Source organism: Trichosurus vulpecula, chromosome 8, assembly GCF_011100635.1.
Source record: "Trichosurus vulpecula isolate mTriVul1 chromosome 8, mTriVul1.pri, whole genome shotgun sequence".
Taxonomy (NCBI): Eukaryota; Metazoa; Chordata; class Mammalia; order Diprotodontia; family Phalangeridae; genus Trichosurus; species Trichosurus vulpecula.
The window spans coordinates 186902171-186921344 of NC_050580.1; the positions used below are offsets into that span (position 1 = coordinate 186902171).

Here is a 19174-nt window from a genome sequence, read left to right on the forward strand (position 1 = left end):
ATGTCTCAACTAAGAACTGAGGCCAACTTTAATTTTGATCTTAGTTGATATTCTTCCTTATTCTGTGAGAAAAGCAAGCGACTTAGCCTGGGAGAAAGGATAGGCTAGGGATTCTTTTTTGTGAGTTGTACAAATGGTGGTAAATACCTATCAAACTGGCCTAGTTAGTAAGTAGGCCAGCCACCATGACATGAAATGTAGGGAGAAAGAGAAAACACTTTGAAGCCAACCCCGATATTGAGACCGTAAGAGATCATCCATCGTATAGAAAAATCTTCACAGCCCTGTCTGGGAATTGAATTTTGGGTAATCAGCATCTCCCATATACTGCTACCTTGTCCTCAACCATGTGTTAGAAGGCCAAAGCAGCTTCCAAACCACTATGACTGGTTCTATTTAGTAGCAGAATGTAGGCCCCTCACAGGCTGTTTCATTTATGTCTTTGTATCTCCATCACTGGCAGAGTGACTAGCATATAGTGATGCTTAATAAATTCTTGTTGAGTGAACAATTATATAATGATTTAATTTTCTAGAAGGCTTTAAGCCCTGTATTTGTGGGGAGGTGGGGCAGAGGGTGAGTAGGCAGTAACAGCTTAGTTCTTTTTATATATTGTGAATTTTCGATGGGCTGGAAAAATCAGCAAGATAGAAAAATGATCTTGGGTTGGAAAGTGCCACAGTTGAAAATTTGGATCCCGACAAATAATGTCGAGAAAATCAAAGCTAAGCCTACCATATTTTATTCAGGTCCTTTTCAAAATGCACAATAGAGTTAAGGGTGTTGTGCAAGACATTTGTTGAGTCCTTGCTTTACTTAGGTTCTGTTTCATGCAGCAAAAAAAAATCTCTACTTCAAAGGATGATTTTACAGTGTTTTCATGTTCAATTCCCTATACACACCCTACCTCAATCCTTCCAAGCTCATGTGGACCCTACCCCTAAATTCTACTTCCTGGACCACTACTAGCCCCTCAGTGTCTCACCTCCATTTTTCTGGCAATCCAAGTAACTGGAGTATTTTTGCAAAGAGGAAAGTATATAAAACCATGGTAAGAAGATAACAGGGAGAGCTCACAGAAAAGAGTTTGGTTTGGAAACAGCTATTGATTTGGAGTTTGTGGGCATGGACCAAAGGCTGGGTAGGAGAAGGAGCTTCTGAAATCACTTTTCTATGTCAGGTACAGATCTGAAAGCAAGTCCCTTTCCATTCTCCCTTAACAAAACCCAGGGTTAACCACTGTTCATACAACACTCATTCTGAAGAGAATCTTAGGTGCCTAAGAAGGCGTATTGAAGGCAGAGGCAAAGCAAGACAACATCCCTGTACGGCTTGTGATTTGCCTGAGGGAAGTTGCCAGGGATTTGGGTCATCTGCATCAACCCCAAGTGCAACAGATACTCTTTACATAATAGGAAGTGCCCTCCAGAAGAGATTGTTTTATCCCCCATGGTGCCTCTGGACATGCATGCAATGCTCCAATGCACAGACAAATACATAGGTGCTTGCTCATGCCCAGAGGCAGTGAGTGGTTCTTCCTGCATTTGGGATTTGAGCATAGGAAGTGCCAAGCTGTCTTTGACTGGGCACTGTGCGCATCTGGGGCTGAGTCGTTAGGTAGGCTGGGTGTCTGTGGCCTAATCCAAATCAATAGATATGCAGCGACACTGCTTCACCCGGGTGACTCTTTTCTTCTTGGTCGGTGGCTGCAATTCGGGACAATTGAGCGTCACCATCATGGTGGTGAATTTCTTGGGCTTGCAGAAGGAACATGACTGAAAGGAGCCTTCCTCCTTCCGGATGTGCCTGGGAATGTAGAAAGAGTTGCACTGGCCATAGCAAAAGCGGTTGATGATGGTGCGGCTGTTGCAACCCTCTTCATGTATGGTCTGCTTGAGAGGCTGTGTCTTACACCAGTCCCGCTTCAGGTATTTGCGTTCAGTCACATGCAGGGCCTCCTGGCTGGACTCCAGCACCTCTTCCCCGGGCATGGCAGTGCCCCGGCCCTGGCCCCTCCCCCGATTCCTGGATCCAGGCTGTTGGGGAGTCTGAGTCTGCTCTGAGTCATTGTACTGGTCTTTATCAGGAGGTGGGATGGCACCTTGAGATCCTTTCTTTTTCCCTTCGGTGGCAGACAGTAAGGTTCCCAAGAGGAGAAGCAATGCCCCCACGGTGTAGGCGGTTCGACCCATCCTAACAGAAAGGAAAGAGGGAGCAGAAAGGAGAATGCAATTATTCTTCTCACATGGAAAATAAAGGAATCACCATAACTATCACATGGAGAACTAAAGCAATGATAGCTAACATTCATATAGCCTTTAAAGTTGGGAAAGCATTTTCCATATATTGTATCATTCTATCCTTCCAACACCTGTGACATAGATGCTCACCCAAGCCTCGATTCACTCTCCAGACTTCTTCTCCTCCTCTTGGCCTACTGCCTTGCCTCCCCGGAGAAACCTTCCCCTCTTGCCCTTGATTGGTGACTCCTTCCCCTAGGACCACCATTTGACCCCCATCGTGCTTCACCTCACTCATACCTGGATTCATTCTTAACCCCTTCAGCTATACCCCCAAAATCTTCCTGAACTCCCTTTTCCAGCCCACCTATATGCATTGTCTTCTCCCATTAGAACATATGCTCTTTGAGGGTAGGGATTATCCTTTTTATTTTTATTCTTTGTTTATATTTGTATCCTCAGGACCTGGCACATAGTGAGTATTTAACATATACTTTATCTATGTATGTATGTATGTATGTATTTACCTATCTACAACAAGCATGTGAAATGGGTACTATTGTGATCCCATTTTACAGATGAGAAAACTGGGACTGAAAGAACCTGAAATGACTTACCCCAAGTCACACAGCTAGTAAATGCCTGGGACAGGATTAGAACTCAGGACTTCCTGATTCCAAGTCCAGGCAGTGCTCCATCTTAGAGTACCACATACATCATTTTCTTTGATCGTGAGGGGAAGGCAACTTGTAGGGGGAGAAGGAGTATAATAGACAGAAAGACCACCAGCTGGGGTGTTCACAAACTTGCCTCACAGTAGGCTGAAAGACCATTGTGGTACTTGCTTGAAGCTACCATGCTACTTCTCCTCTCGAGGAAGCCTGGTATACCAGAAAGAGAGTTGAGCTTGGAGAAAGGAAAGATCTAGGTCCAAATCTGAGCTCCAACACTTACTAACTGTGCCATCATTGGTAAGTCATTCATCCTTTCTGAGTCTTATTTTCCTCATCTGTGAAATGGAGATAATCCCATCTATGGTAACTGGTCCCCATATGTGAGGATCAGGTGAGATAATATTTGAAAAATGTTCTTTCTGTGAAGCTTAGACAGCTCTCTAAATGTCAGTTATTATTATTACCCCTGCCTGGTTTCCTGTCGTTAGAAAAGAACTATAGATCATCACTGTCTGTCTCCCCCTCCCCCTTCCCCACTCTTATTTTGCCCTGATTCTAAAATTTTACAAATGAGAAACAACCAGTAAAAATTGAATGCTAACTTTTTAAAATTTCCTCCCACTCCCCACCATAAGATTCTATATAGAGCAGGGCGGTATAATGGAGATTGCTAAATCAGAGGGCCTGGGTTCAAATTAAGCCTCTTTCTATTTGCTACCTATTTGACTTGGGCAAGTAATTTCACCTTTCTGAGTCTTAGTTTCCCAATCTGTAAAATCAAGAAGCTAAATATCTAAGATCGACACCATCTCTAAATTCAATAATTATCCAATTTATCCAAAGGATTCAATAATTATCCAATAGACAATATGTGTGAAAAATACACATTCCACAGGCCCAAAGAAGATACTGTCTTTCAAAACCCTAAGAATAATGTGGAATTGCAACCACAAGCCACCAAATATAACACCATACGTCAATAAAAAGGAATCAAGATTCTGACACAACCTAATACTTCGGGGGAAGCAAAGACTCAAAGCAAATAATGTGACATTTTCATTCCAGTTCTGACTTTAGATTTCCTGGCTTTTGTCAGTTTGTGTTACAACATCACTGCTATTTAACAGAGCAAACTTTCCCCCCAAAATTATTAATTTACTTATTTTGTCCTAACATTTTTTTTCCTAAAAAATCTAGTGTTATAACAGTGCATGTTTTCTCCAGACACCAAGATGACTTGAGCCAGAACTATTCCGTCTCCCAGGGAAATATACTTTGTATTTCAGCAACCCTTAGAAGTCTGTGTTATTTACTCAGTACAGAGACAGAATCAAAAATAAAATTCAAACCAGTCACTGCCCATTTCAGTAGAGGAACACAAGAGATGGTCCCAGGCCTCCATCCTAGAGAATCTACTGTAGATCTCTGCCAAAAATGGATCCCAGTCCAGTTCTAGGCCTAATTCCAGGCTGTATTACTTATCGATGGTTAGTTGTTTGCAATAGAGGACACTTTTAATAGTAATAGCTAAGATGGATACAGTGCTTTTAGATTTGCAAAGTGCTTTACAAATTCTCATTTAAGGGTCGCAATAACCCTAGGAGATAGGAACTATTATAATCTCCACTTACAGATGAAGAAACTGAGGCAGATAGAAGTTAAGTGGCTTGCTCAGGATCACCCAAGTAGTAAGTGTCAGAAGATGGATTTGAACTCAAGTTTTCCTAACTCCAGGCACAGTGCTTTATCCATTTGACCACCTTAGTGCCTCATAAGAGAACACTTGTTCTAGAGAAAGAATATAGAATCATAGAACTTGGAGCTTAAGGGGATCTTGGAAATCGTCTAACCCAACCCCATCATTTTATACACAAGGAAACTGAGACCAAGAGGCTAATTGATTTACCAAAGGTAGATAGTCACATAGTAAGAAGGACTAAGTAGCTGGTGTAGCCCATACTCACAATCATAATCTTCCAAGGTCTCATGATATAGTGGTAGGTGGATTGAGGGAATCCAACTAGCCCAGCAGAAGTAGAAGGAGAGGATGACTTTAAAAAGGAATAGAGGGGCAGCTAGGCGGCACAGCGAGTAGCGCACCAGCCCTGGAGTCAGGAGGACCTGAGTTCAAATCCGACCTCAGACACTTGACACACTTACCAGCTATGTGACCTTGGGCAAGTCACTTAGCCCCAATTGCACTGCCTTCCCCCCTCTAAAAAAACCCAAACAAACAAAAAAAGGAATAGAATGAGGGGATATATTAGGGTAAATGAATAAATGTTGACAAGGCCTCCCCACTCATCTCATGGCAGGCAATAGACTTGTTCCTTTAATTTAACCTTTTGTCTCTTCACAAGAAGAAAGTGTTTCTGTTTAAAGAAGTCTATTTTATGGTGGCTGCTGTTTCAAATCGAGGTGAGGTGGGATGGGGAGTAGAGAAGTTGAATGAAATTATATGGAGAAAATGTTTTAAATTTTTCTCTGCAATATGCAAATAAATTGGTAGCATCTTGTCCCTTCCCACATGAAAGAACTATTTTCTCATCCTCATTTTACAGAAAAGACATGAAGCAGTAAGGCAATATGCCTTATATAAATTCACCACACAGAGTAAATCAGTGGCACAGCCCAGACTAGTGCTCACGGTTTTTAACTTTCATCCCAACAAGGTCTCTGCTAGCCTGGCCAGCCTCCCAAAGCATGCCTTCCTTTTTCTAAGGAAACTCCAAAGTCCATTAGTTTTATGAACTGGTCTTAGGCCAAAATCTGTGGATTTTATTTTCTAATTGAAGTCATTTTTATTCACTTTGGGGCCAAAAAGAAAGCAGTAAGTTCAAAACCATGTTTCACTTGTCAAATACTATATAAAACTCACCAAATGTGGTTTTTAATTTTAATTTGGACAGGCTCTGTTCTTCCTATGGGAGCACACATGTCCCATAAGCCAACTCTGAGGGGAAGGGGGGAGGGGTGGCAAGCTTTATTTTTTCTTAATAAAAGAAAATTACAGATTTCTTATATTAAGATTTAGTAGCCTGGCACAGTCTGGAAAAATTACTATGAATTTTTTTCTTAAAAAAAAAAGCATAACTACTGTTAACTTTAAAGATCTTAAGTACTTAGTGTGGACTATTTGAATTCTTAAACATTATAAATAGCTGTTAAGACAGGAGTAAAGGCCAACTTCAACTATTTCATTCAAGCAAGGTCTGTTTCCTGGAAACCAACAGTACTCTGAAGAGTAGGGGGAAAGAGGGATGTTGAAAGCTCTGTATCCTATATCTTTGTGGGAAGTTAAAGGGAGGCTATGCTGTTCACTAACTAAAAACATGGAACTTTGAACTTGGGCTCTGTTGAGCCAGAGTTAGAGTTAGCTTTTCCATTACTCTTTGGGATATTCTGCACTTCTACCTTCCAAATCTTCTGCCCAACACTTTGTTTTTTTAAACAACATGAATGTAAAGAAGGAACAATAAAACGTAGGGAGGGGTCATATCCCCTCCATTAAATTTTATGATCCATGAGGAGCTGTGTCATTTTTCATCTTTGCATCTCGAGCATGTAACACTCACAGTAAATGCCTAAATAAATGCTGTCTTGATTCATCTTAGTATCCTGGAGAAATGGAACAGTATCTTATATACAGTGGGTAGTCAATAACTATTGATGACAATGATGTCCCAGAATAGGTTTTGTATGAATAGCCACTATGTTCACAGTGGATCTCCCATTGTCTATGAGGGCCGTATGTGTTCTGAGTGTTTTCTTTCCACTATACTATCCACTTACATAACCATGCTAGATCATTATTCTAGTAGCAAAGTTAAGTAGAATTAACAGTGACAAGCAATATAAGAGCATATCTCTGTCACTTACACATGTGACTTTAGACAAGTCATTTAACTTCTCTAGATCCTAATTTCCTCATCTGTAAAATGAGGAGGTTTGATTTGGTGATGTTTAAGGTCATGTCTAGTTCTTTGGGTTGGATTCTGTGATCCTTCATACTCACTTTTGTGTCAGCTGAAGGCAGAAGCATGCTAGAGCCAGCTCATACTTGGACAAACAAATGTTAAATATTCGGTGTGAGCTTTTACATCTCAGAGATCAGAGAATGCTACAAATCAGGACTTAATTTAGTGTTCTGTCTAGACATAAAGTGATGGAGAAAATGTTTATAATGTGAATAAATGTTAATAATGTAAATTAAACTTTAAAATGTCATGCATACTTTTTTCCCCTAGAAGGCTGGTTGTTAAACATTTACCAGCACACCAGTGAATGGGTTCTGTCAACACATTAGAAGTCTATGTCAATTTTCACTGAATATTCTTCCACGTAATCTGATTAGATTTTTGTGAAAAGCCATCTTCTATCTGTTGGACTATCTTTCTTCACAGGTTTTCTTCTCTTCCTATCTCTTTAAAACCTAACTAAAAGTATATCTTTTTTATCTGACTCTTTTCTTGAGTTTTCCTTCATGACTGAGAAAGAAAGTTTGCCTGCAAGACACTCAGTGTGTGTGACATATGCTGATTTGCAGGTCATTGTGGTGGGTGCCACTGGAAAGACTTTGGGAGCACAATCTTCTGGAACTTCAAGAATAAAAAAATAGAACTCGTTTGCACAACCTATTTCTAGTGTTCTTTACTCAACATAAGACAGAATCTGTTATCTTACTAAATTTGGGGCTATTTCCTTTTTACTCGGCTTTCTCAGCATTTCATAATTTGGCTGACTGTGTCACACCTACTTATCATAATAACATCCAGCATTTATATAACATTCTAAGGTTTGCGAAGTGCTTCACAAATCTTATCTCATTTGTTCCTCACAACTCTGGGAGACAGGTGTGACTATTACTCCCATTTTTCAGACAAAGAAACAGGTGGAGAGAGGTTAAGTGACTTACACACAGTGTCTGAAGCAGGATTGAAACTCAGGTCTTCTTGACTCCAAATCCAGTCCTTTTTTCAGTGGCTGTCTAGTTTTTAAGGGTTTGACACAATAAATACAGTAGAGAAAAGCTATAAGGAGGTCAGAGGCTTGTGCCTAGGCTCTTGGGTAATTCTCAGTGAATAAAGTTTTGGAAAGACATACTTTAATGTGATAGTCTCCTTAAAAGGATGCTAGAGATGCTCACCTATACTCCACACTTTTTGGATGATGTGACCCTTTTCTTCCCAGGCTTATAGTCTAGGAAGTGCAGAGTAGGAGTGGAGAAGAGTTGGGTATGTTATTGTTTTAGAGCTAAGATGAATTCATCATAACTCAAGATAACTATTTAACAATGATAATTATAAAATAAAATAATCTCGAATTTTCTGACTGCTGAACTCACCAAAGAGAAAAGTAGTCGTTACATGGTTTTTTTAAATGCCTATGAAGAACCAGAAACTCATCCATCCTCTGCATGTTACAAGTGCCCAAGCCAACAAATCCTGAAACTAAAGACCATTAGTTAAGTTGAACTTGTCTCCCTCTATTGCATAAACCAAATGACCAGACTCAAATCCAATTCACTTGCAAGTCATGGCGTCATCTTCCTGATGTCAGGGTCCTCTTCTAGAACGTAGGACAAGACCAGATGACACTCAGAATCAGAAGACACAAAAATTTAGAAGTTGGGTACTTAAAGTATTATCAGTATATTAAAATAGGTTGAGAAAAAATTATTCTGCAATAAACAATATCTCCATCAATATGATGATGTCAAGGCAAATTCATGTTACATACAGGTTTTTTGTGTGAGTATAGATCTACTCTAGGGTACATGATCTGACACCGCGAATGACTGAATTTGTAGTGTATACAAGGTCAAGTTTTTATTTGCATTACGGGCATGAAGGATTTTTTTTCCCCTTAAAACTGCATTGTTTGGAAATGTTGTAAACCAGCACTTGAGATCATTTATTTAGAGCTAGAAGGGGCCTGGAAGGTCATCTAACCTAATCCCCTCTTTTTACAGATGAGAAAACTGAGGCACAAAGGAATCAAGTGACTTGTCCAAGGTCACACAAGTAGGAAGTGGCAGAACCAGTATTTGAACCCAGGTACTCTGTTTCCAGAACCAGTGCTTTTTCCACCATACCAGGCTACCCTCAATGAATGAGACTTATTTTTCATCTTCTTTGTTTTTGATGAAGAAAAAATTAGATCTATTATGAATTTACTTCTCTAGGATTGGGTGTTATAGAAAATCATTTTTAATATATAAGCAACAAAGGTGATACTTGCTGTCATGATTCATTCCTGTCATCTAGCCCATAAGTTCACCTTCCCCACATACACACACACACACACACACACACACACACACACACAAAATAAATGGTTTTTCCCAACTCAGTGTCCTGGATTAGTCATTTCTGAGACATGATTCCCTCACAAGATTCATTGTAGACAATGCTATTTCCCAGCATTACCTCTTAGAGCAGTTGTATCTCTGCTAGTGTATAAAGTACCATTTATATAAGTACATAGTAGTAGTATAGTAGTATATTATATAAAATATATAGTACATAAAACAAAATCTTTAAGCAGACAGAAAGGGAAATGCCCTTGCGACACATTTGATTTCTGTCTTTGGTTGCTAAAGATAACTTTTCCAGCTTTTGATCCTTGAGTATTAGAAGGTCTGGAGATGTAAATGTCATCATTTCTCCATGTATTTATTTAGCACAGTGTTCTAACAGGGAACTTCAATTTGGGAGACAGAGGCAGATCAGAACCACATTGCTGATGCATAATCAAATTGGAGCTAAGAGCCTGAGGGTCCCAAACTCCTGAGTCCTAGTTAGAGACTGTACAAAGATGAGGAAATGAATCATGTTTCTATTCTTCTCCAGTGTAGCCACTATAGTAAGTGCCTGCAGAGACCCTATTATTCAACACACACACACACACACACACACACACACACACACACACTCTCCAACTTTTCATTTAACAGGATTTGCTCTTCCATGAATTTTAGATTTCTCAAGGCTGGACCCTACAAGTAAATAGTTTCTCCCTCAAAAAGATAATGTGATTAAAAAAAAATTACAAACCTATGACACTATCAAACCCAGAAAATGCAAAATGAAAATGCTAAGCTCAGCAGTAACCTTAAGGTTTTTCTTTCTTAAAGTGACCACAGTTTTGAAGAAGCCTTAAATAAAATTTCATGCTCAAAATGAAACAGTAGTTTGCCAAGGAAGATTAGTTAATTCAGCTGGATTGCTTTAGATTTTAGTTTATGTGCTAGATAGGGATTGAATTTGAATCATGCTGTTATTTAGGCACTTTGGAAAGTTTTTCAGATAAATCCTTGGGATTCATTTCACTCTTAAAGAGTTATCTTAACCTTTTTCCTTCTATTTGTTTTACTTATGTGGATAGACAGAAAGAAGCACTCCTCCAGGGCCTATAAGGCAATTTAAACAGAAAATAACACAATGGGCTGATTTAATCAACTCCTTTCCTGGCAGCATCACTTTGGGGAAAATAAACAACCATTAATAAACATCACCTAGATTTGCTGCTTCAATAGGAAGATTCCATAACCGATTCTGGCCTCTGCAAGGAAAGATCTACAAAAGTCTTAGCAATGAAACACTTCTGGGTTTTGTTGTTAGTATTGTTGTCATTAAAAGGCTTACAGATTCTGCTAAGAGGAGGTAGTCCGAGAGCTTAAAGTGCGAACAAAGGAAGGGCACAACAAACCCCAGCAGGGAAGGAATTCGTTTCTGATTCTGCAACCAGGAGGTGAATTTCCCTAAGGAAAAGTGATTTTTTTTTGGTTCTCTCTCTCTCTCTCTCTCTCTCTCTCTCTCTCCTCTCTTCTCTCTTCTCTCTCTCTTTTTATCTCTCTCTCTCCCCTCTATGTCCAGATACCTATGCTCCCTTCAAATATCCAGTGGCAAACTAGAGCCCCCATGGCTAAGGTGTGTTAGAGCTGGAAAGCCCATTGCTAGATGATGCAGAAAGGAGGATATGGGTGGCATTTTGGTTTTTACTTAACGTTAATAGGTTAAGGAGGCAGCCTGGCACAGAGGATAGAGGGTAGGCTCAGGAGTGAGAAAAAACTTGAGTTCATGCAATGTGACCTTGGGCAAAGCCCCTAAATTCTCAGCCCATTAGGCGACTCTCTAAAAGCAACGAATTGGCGATCTGCACCGTTGGAAGGGTTTTCCACAACTAGACGGTCCCCTCACTCTTTTAAAATCACAAGTTCCTATTAAACAAGGGGATGGGTTGGGGAGGGGGAAGATTAGTTTCAACACTGATTGCATTAGCCCCTAGGCAACTGAACTTTCTGCAGGGTTGTTTGTAAAGGCAAAAATGCTTAACTAGATCAGGAACGCCTATAAGACGAGTTCCTGAGACTACAGGGGATTGCAAAACTGCCAGGAGCTCCAGGCTTTCTTGTGACACAGACTTTTCCCCCAGAGTTCCTGTCACCGGGTGCCTATCGAGAGCCTGAACGGTGACTGCCCCTTTTGAGTGACAGTCGAGGAGGAGAAAGGGAATAGGGAAGATGGGATTTGGGATGGACATCTACAACTTTTTAAAGTACCTTCCAACGTAAGAGTAAGAGTGAGCATTTCAGTGGAAGACGGAGGGAGTGTCACCTAGGGCTGGACTACGTGTAGGGATAAGTGGAGATCCTGGGGGTCTCCAACTTTGCGCGTCTCTAGGAGTTCCTCGCTCACTTTGGTTTGGAACCGCACACACATACCCAGTCACCTTTTACCAGGTGCGCAAAGGCGCAGGCGAATGGTTCTCACACTGCTATTCGCACGACCCTTCGGTTTTCCCTTCTCCCAGTTCTCCCACTTTGCTCGGCCAGTAGGAGATAGGAGACTGGGGCGGACGGACACACACACACACACACACACACACACACACACACACACACACCACATCACACGCACACACTGTAGCACCCACAAAAACACATGCACAAGCACACCTGAGAAGCTCCCATTCTCCTTCCCTGCTTACCCCCCGCCGCTGCCCCACCGTCAAGTCCACGGACTCAATTCCTTTCAGTGCCCGGGTCGGAAAGGATGACCCCACTGCTCCCCAAGTCTCAAGTCTTCCCCAATAAGGGAGATGAGACGTCAAGGCCGCAGCTCCCCAGCCTCTCTCCCTGACGGATGGGGTCTCTTCCCGCCTTTTAGGGGAACAGGAGGCGGTCTGAGAAGGTAGGAGCGGAACAGGCGCTTCCTCGATAGGCTTGACCTACTTGGGTTCCACCGAAGAGAAGCAACCTGCAGCTTGGGACAGCTCCTTCTCTGGAGCTCGCGGTCCTTCTTGGGATCGCGCCTGTCAGCAGACACCTCCGCCCGGGGAGAACAAGGAAGAAGGATCCCAGCATGGATTGCGGGCTGTGGGCTGCACTGATGGAAGGGCTCGAGATTCTCTATAGAAAAGCTCTCTTCGAAGGGTCTGCGCCCAACCAGGCACTGGCATCTGTCGGGTTAAACTCACCTGTTCCGAGGCGTCCTTTTTCCTTCTCTTCCCTTTGTGACCGAGGGTTTTTGTAAGTGTTCCTAAGTCGCTGGGACTGCCCCCAGGGGCTAATTCCGCGCCCCCGGACCCCCCTGGGGCGGCACGCGGGGTTAGCTTGGGAGCTGCGACTGTGTCTGCACTGCTGGATTGGCCCCCGAGTCCATGGAGGGCGCGCCGAGTGCCTCTGCATCTCGGCGTCTCCCATTTAAATGTCCGCCGGCTGAACGCCGCGCTCCGGGGCCTCGCCACATCATTGGCCAGGCGCCGCCCGTCCCGGACCCGCTATTCCGCCCCCTTTTCCCGTTATTGAGTCCCCCTCCTTCCTCCCCTCCCCATACACCCCCCTCCCTGGCTCCCAGCGGGGACCCCTACCAGACTGAACCCGCCTCCTTTTCTCCTCCCTTCCCAAAGCCCCCTCCCTCTGCCGGGGCCAGCGGGGAGAGGTCACCCCAGGGGACCGCGCCTGGAATGCACAGCAAATCACATTTTCCGCTCCCGTTAGAAGGGGAAGATCGGTAGGAAATCCCCCAGCCTTCCCACCCCCCTCATTTTCTCCTCCCCCGCCCCCAGAGCTTTGCCTTTCTCTCCTTCTGAGGTTTCTTTCATTGCCTTGTGGCTCCCTACATCCCTGTCGGTCGCTATCTCCTGATAGAGGAAATCTGTGTCACGACAGAGGATGCGGTTATTTTCGTCCAACGTAAGATTGATCAGAGAAAGCGGGACCCCGAGGGCCCGGGAATCCCAGGGGTTTGATTCTAGGTCCCCAGATTTGAAATGGATCTCAAAGACCCTCTTAGCCACCAAGAACTCAACCACCACGGACCTCGGAGCACTTAATCCGTCTATCAACTTTTCTTCTTCCATCCCCTCACTCTCCTTTCCAGGATTACTTTTAAATGCAGACTAGCTTTTTAAATGCAGACTAGGCTACAGATGTTTTGCGGTATCCTTCTGAAGTAAGGAGGGAAAGTGGAGGGAAAAAACCCGAAGAGCCAAAATTTAGTCGACCTCACAGAGGGAAATATTTACTAATGGAGAATCAGGTAACTGTAGCAATCAGAGATGATTAAATCTCGAAAAACTAACTCCAGAAAAGTTAAATGAAGAAATGTAATATTTAAAAAAGGCTGTTAGTCTTTGGAGGTATATGTTCACCTATATTACTATCATTATTCACCCAATTAATGTATCAGACACTTCTAGGCACATGAATATTGTGTATGTGTGTGTGTGTGTTTAAATAGGAGTAAGGACTTTTCACATTTGCCTTCCTTGGCCATTCCACTCCCATATCATACAGAAGAAAAAAAATGTACATCCATTTAGTCAGCTTAAAAAAAAAAGCCCTATTATTCCAAAGACTGTGGAAATTGTTTTGTGTGTATCTGCCATGACCCATAGGGAAAAATTAGCCAGTTTTCTTTATCGGCAATCAGCTTTGCCTGGATGTAGAAAAACATTAAAAGTTATGCAAAAGAACGTTTTGAAAAGAGCATATCTGAATGTTAGCTTCATTTGTGACAATGAAATCTACAAAAAAAAAAAAGACAGGGAGAATTTAAGAACCAATTTTTCATGAAATACAAAATCAGAGAAAGTCAGAGAAAGAGTTCCCTTTTGGAAAAGGAACTTATTGCTGATCTAAAGTCAGAGACAACAATCCTAATGGTTTTAAATGACCTTACATGGTTTTTTTCCTAATTCATTTCTTGGAATGAGCAACTTCCACAAACATATGGACTATAACATCTGAATGGGTGCCTTATGTCAAACCAGTTTAAAATCCAATAGCTATCTGAAGAGAGTGGTTAACGTAGACATATATGTAAAACATTAGAACGTGACTATTTAACCAAGAATCGCATGAGACAAAGCCTACCCTGGATTGTCCTGATTTAAAATTGTGGAGCCAAATTCTGTCATTGAATAAACTACTCTTCAGTGTTTCAGATGCCTAATCTCACTGGTGCCAGCGTTGTCTCCAACTGACAAAGATTATAATCCCTCTCATTTTTAGTCTTCATGATTCTTGTGTCTAGAAAAATCCATAATCTAGTGATCACTCTTACCTACCACCTTTAAGAATAATGCTTTTTATTATCTCTTCTTTAAATGCATCCTATAAATATTATGCACTTTGCTAGGACTAAAGAACTAGTTTATTACACATGAGGTCTATAGTGATGAGCTTCTCAGAATTTAGCTAGGTTAATCTTATTCAAAAGACATCCGATCCATGAAAGGCCCATTCTAGGATCCTTTCCAGCTTGGTAGAGACCTCCATAGTTTGTACTCAGTTCTCAAAAATTATAAACTAGGACAAAGGGGATGTATTTTGGCAATTCATTAACAGTAAGACTGTGCCTAATTCTGGTGTCATTTTAAAATGTTTTGGTGCCTCTCTCTCTCTCTCTCTCTCTCTCTCTCTCTCTCTCTCTCTCTCTCTCTCTCTCTCTCCCTCTGTGTGTGTGTGTGTGTGTGTGTGAGAAAGAGAGAGAGAGAGAGAGAGAGAGAGAGAGAGAGAGAGAGAGATGGAAAGATGGACAGAGAGACAGAGACAGAAATAGAGACAGAAAGGAAGGAAGGAAGGAAGGAAGGAAGGAAGGAAGGAAGGAAGGAAGGAAGGAAGGAGCGAAGAAAGGAAGATTTCATTTTTAGAGACTAGGAAATTGTTCAAGAATTGATTCTTCTTTATTCAATGATCTTTTGTCTTAAACTCTAAGTAAATCCTGGAGCTCAGTAATGATAATAAATGAGTCCATTAATTCAATTGAATTCAACAAATATTTATTAAGTGCCTACTATGTCCAATGCACTATGCTAAGTGATGGGTCTATAAAGACAAAAATAAGACAGACCTTGCCTTTAAAGAAATATTCTAATGGGTGGGAGGTTGCAACATGTATGTAGAGAAGTAAACAAAAAAAAATTGGGCAAAGAAATACAAACTAATTCCAAGGGGGAAAGACTACTAATATCTAGGGGATTTTGTAATAATATACAAAACTTTCATATGTATTGTTGCTCTAGCATCATCCTCATGGGGTAAGGAAACTATTTGGATAGCCATCAATTTAATTTGTTTGCATAGTGAAGCAATGGACTAAAGGATTTGGATTTGCTGGAGTGGACTAAAGAAGTAGATTCTTAAATCAAGTGATCTGTTGTAATGACATGAAGAGCCATTAAAAACCTCTAGAGTTGTTATCTTTGACCTTAGATTAGCAAACTTCAGAGTCAGGAAGACCCAGGTTCAAATCCTGCCTCTGGTACTAGCATATGACACTGGACAAGTAATAACCTTCCAGAAGTCCCCCACACCACAAGTTCTCTAGGATTTTAAATTTGTGAACAACTATCTTTCTGGTTGAGTAGCGGGAGTTTCCTAACCAGATGAATGAAACCACAGATTGTAACAACCCCTCCTCAAAGAAAATGTATTTATAATGCAAACTATCTGTGAGTTCTGATCTGGGTCGAAGATCCAACAGGATATGAGTTCCTCCAGGACAGGGATTGCTTTTCATTTTTGTATATGCATCTTTCCCTAGCCTAACCATGACTTGCTTGTAGTGGAAGCTTAATAAATACTTGTGAAGTGGAGCTGAATTGACCTGAATCATAGAAAACTAAACCAAAGTTGCTGGGTAAGGGTGATGAGCAGAATGGAAAGGTCAAACCAGTTTACCTGAGCCAATATGTTTAAGCCTTCTATTTTTAGTAGATATAGAGTAGGGAGTCAAGTGAACTAAGTGGGTTTGTATAAGGATAAAATTTATCTTAACAACAACCAGTTTACCTTAACAGTTCTTTTTTCCAAATCATTTTTGGATTACTAAATAGATATTGTAGACAACTAGGTAGTATAGTGGATAGAACAGTGGTCTTGGAGTCAGGAGGACCTGAGTTCAAATGTGCCTCAGACACTTAGTAACTATGTGACCCCGGGCAAGTCACTTAACCTTGTTTGCCTCAGTTCCCCATCTGTAAACTGAGCTGGAGAAGGAAATGGCAAATTACTCCAGTATCTCTGCCAAGAAAACCTGAAATGGGGTCATGGAGAGTCAGACATGACTAAAATGACTCAACAACAATGTATAGATATAAATTGAAAACAGGATACCTTGATTCTAATCTGAGTTTGGCTACTGATTTGCAATGTCATTTGCAACTGATCACCAGGGAGTGTTAGTTTGTTCTTTATGCTACTGGGCTTCTACCCTTTGGTTTGAGAACTGAATTACGTAGTAAAGTCTATAGATCAGGTGTAAGAAGACCTTGACATTTTTGTAAACATGGTGAGCTTGAATAGATCATTCCATCCCTACCTAAAAGATGTCATCTGGAAAACATTGTGTTTAAAGTATACCACACCTCTCAGCTTCAGTTTTCTCATCTATAAAATAAGAAGTTAACAAGTTGAATTAGATGGTCTCTAAGGTCTCTGACTCTAAATCTGTGATCCTGTAATCCCAGTCTCTCTCTCTCTCTCCCTCTCTCTCTCTCTCTCTCTCTCTCTCTCTCTCTCTCCCCCTTTCTCTTTCCCTATCTTTCCCCCATCTCTCTCTGGTGAGATCTCAAATAGAATTATCCTTCAGAGGATCACAGTACCATATTCATTCAAAAATGACTAATAACACTTGAAATCTTATAATGTTTTAAAACTTACAAAATGTTTCATTACAAAATTCCTTGATCCCATCATAATCTGCTATCATTCCATCTCCTCCGAGCCTCATTTCTCCTAAACCTTTTCTTTATCCTCAAGGGAACCTCTAGCCCCTCTGCCCCTCAGGGTTCTCCCAGGCTCCATTCTGGCTTTGTTTTCCTCCTTTCCAAATCTTGATCCTGTAAATAACCAATTCAAATCCTACTGTCCTCTCCTGTCAATTCCCTGCCCCCTTATCTATTGCCACTCATACCTTAGCAAACCACAACCTCAGATTACCCCTACCACCTGTGTCCATTCCTACTCAAGGACCACTGAAGGATATTGGTGGAAGTCAAGGAACCACATTGTTTGGATCTGTTACAACTTTATGTAATTTAATCTTAACTGGGATTTCACTACATAGGAATTACTCCTTTACGCATCCCTAATAGCTTCTCCCATTCACCTCAGTGGTTGTTTCAGATTTTCTCTTCTCCCTTCAAAGTTCCCACAACATTCTTTCCCCCTTTCCTCTTAGCAGAGTACTTTCCCTCATATTTTATTGAGAAAATAGAGGCCATTCACTCAAAACTCACTCTTTGCCCCTTGTTTACATCTCCAGATGCTTTGACACTATCCCCACTTTCTTATTTTATTCTAGTCCCTGATGAAGAGGTGACCTTTCCCCTCACCAAGACCAACCCCTTTACCTCAACTCTGGATCTTACCCTTTCTAAACTTTTTACAGAAAAAATCACTCCCACAATCAATCCCCCTCTCTCTAAATTCAAATACCTTCCTTTCTACCAACTTCTTCCCTGCTACATATAGATCTGCTCAGTTCTACCCCTTCCTCAAAAACACATCAGTTGACCTTACCATCCCCTCAAACCAAAATCCTGTATCTCTTTTCCATCTCATATTCAAACTTCTAGAAAAAATGTCTATTCCTATTGCCTCCATTTTCCTCAAACCCTTGCAACTTGACCTCTGATTTCTTTGCTCAACTGAAACTGTTCTCTCCAAAGATTCATAACTACAAAATCCAATGATCTTTTCTCAGTCTGAATCCTCTCTGTAACATTTAACATTATCAACCACTCCTTCCTGGAAACCCCATTCTGGGTTTTCATAACAAAACTAGTTCTTTTCCTACTTTCTCTCAATCTCCATTGCTATATTTCCATCCATGTCCTGACTCCCTAACTGTGGGTGGGCTTCAAATTATATTTCCAGACTTATTGCACATTATTCCTATTCAAATTCCAGCCAAGGTGGTCAACTTGCAATGCATCACAGATGACATTTCATTTTTCATCCCTATGTCTTCTTACAGACAGTCCAGCATTTCTGCAATTTACTCCCTTCTCACCTTCCTCGTACACGTCATACACCTCCTGCATTAAACTTTTCCTGATCATCCAAGATTACCACAGGGTGCCATGCTACCATACAATCTGTCTGTCTTTCTTGTTTATGTCACTTTCCAGATCTAAAATTTTGGATTTGAGGATTATAGATCCAGAGCCAAAAGAGATTCCAGAAGCCATATAGTCCAAATCCTTCACATTATAAGTGGGGAAACTGAAGCTCAAAAAGGTCAAATGATTTGCTTCAGGTGTATGAGAGTTGACATAAGAATTCAGGAACTAAAACGTTGCTCCTCTGACTCCAGAGCCAGTGTTCCTTCTCCCTTCTCTTTGTGTGATCTTGGTAAAAATTCCTTAATTTCTTTGAGCCTCGGTTTCCTCATATATAAAATAAGGGAGTTGGACTAGATGGCCTATGAGCTTCCTTCCAGCTCTAGAGCTATGATCTTATGATCCATTCTGTGATAGTACAATGTAGTAATGGATTGGATCTGGTCTGGGGAAAGAGTCCCTCACCCCCTGGCCCCCACCCAAATCATTCCATATTTTCTTTGTATATATCCCATGTTCTTTCTTCCAATAGAGTGTTTGCTCCTTGAGGGCAGGGGCTATTTTACTTTGTCACCATGTCTTTAATGTTGACCACAATGCCTGTATATAACACACTATAATCAGTCAGCATTCATTGAGATCAATGTTATGTAAATCATTTCATTTCAGCCTTGAAATAACTTTGTA

At 41.2% G+C, this 19174-nt stretch overlaps 1 protein-coding gene across 3 annotated transcripts; it reads right to left on the reverse strand.

The window, feature by feature from the left end:
• Window positions 1-607: 607 nt before the first annotated feature.
• GREM1 (gremlin 1, DAN family BMP antagonist) lies at window positions 608-2192 on the reverse strand. Of its 3 annotated transcripts, none has more exons than XM_036736291.1 (2): window positions 2166-2192; window positions 608-1955 (listed from the first exon to the last, which is right to left on the reverse strand). In XM_036736291.1, exons 1-2 carry the CDS (start codon window positions 2190-2192, stop codon window positions 1638-1640), a joined length of 345 nt encoding a protein of 114 aa, XP_036592186.1. In that variant the 3' UTR covers window positions 608-1637. The 3 variants fall into 3 exon arrangements, with proteins under 3 accessions (XP_036592186.1, XP_036592185.1, XP_036592184.1); XM_036736290.1 differs by having other exon boundaries at window positions 608-1962; window positions 2074-2192; XM_036736289.1 differs by having other exon boundaries at window positions 608-2192.
• Between the last annotated feature and the right edge of the window lie 16982 nt (window positions 2193-19174).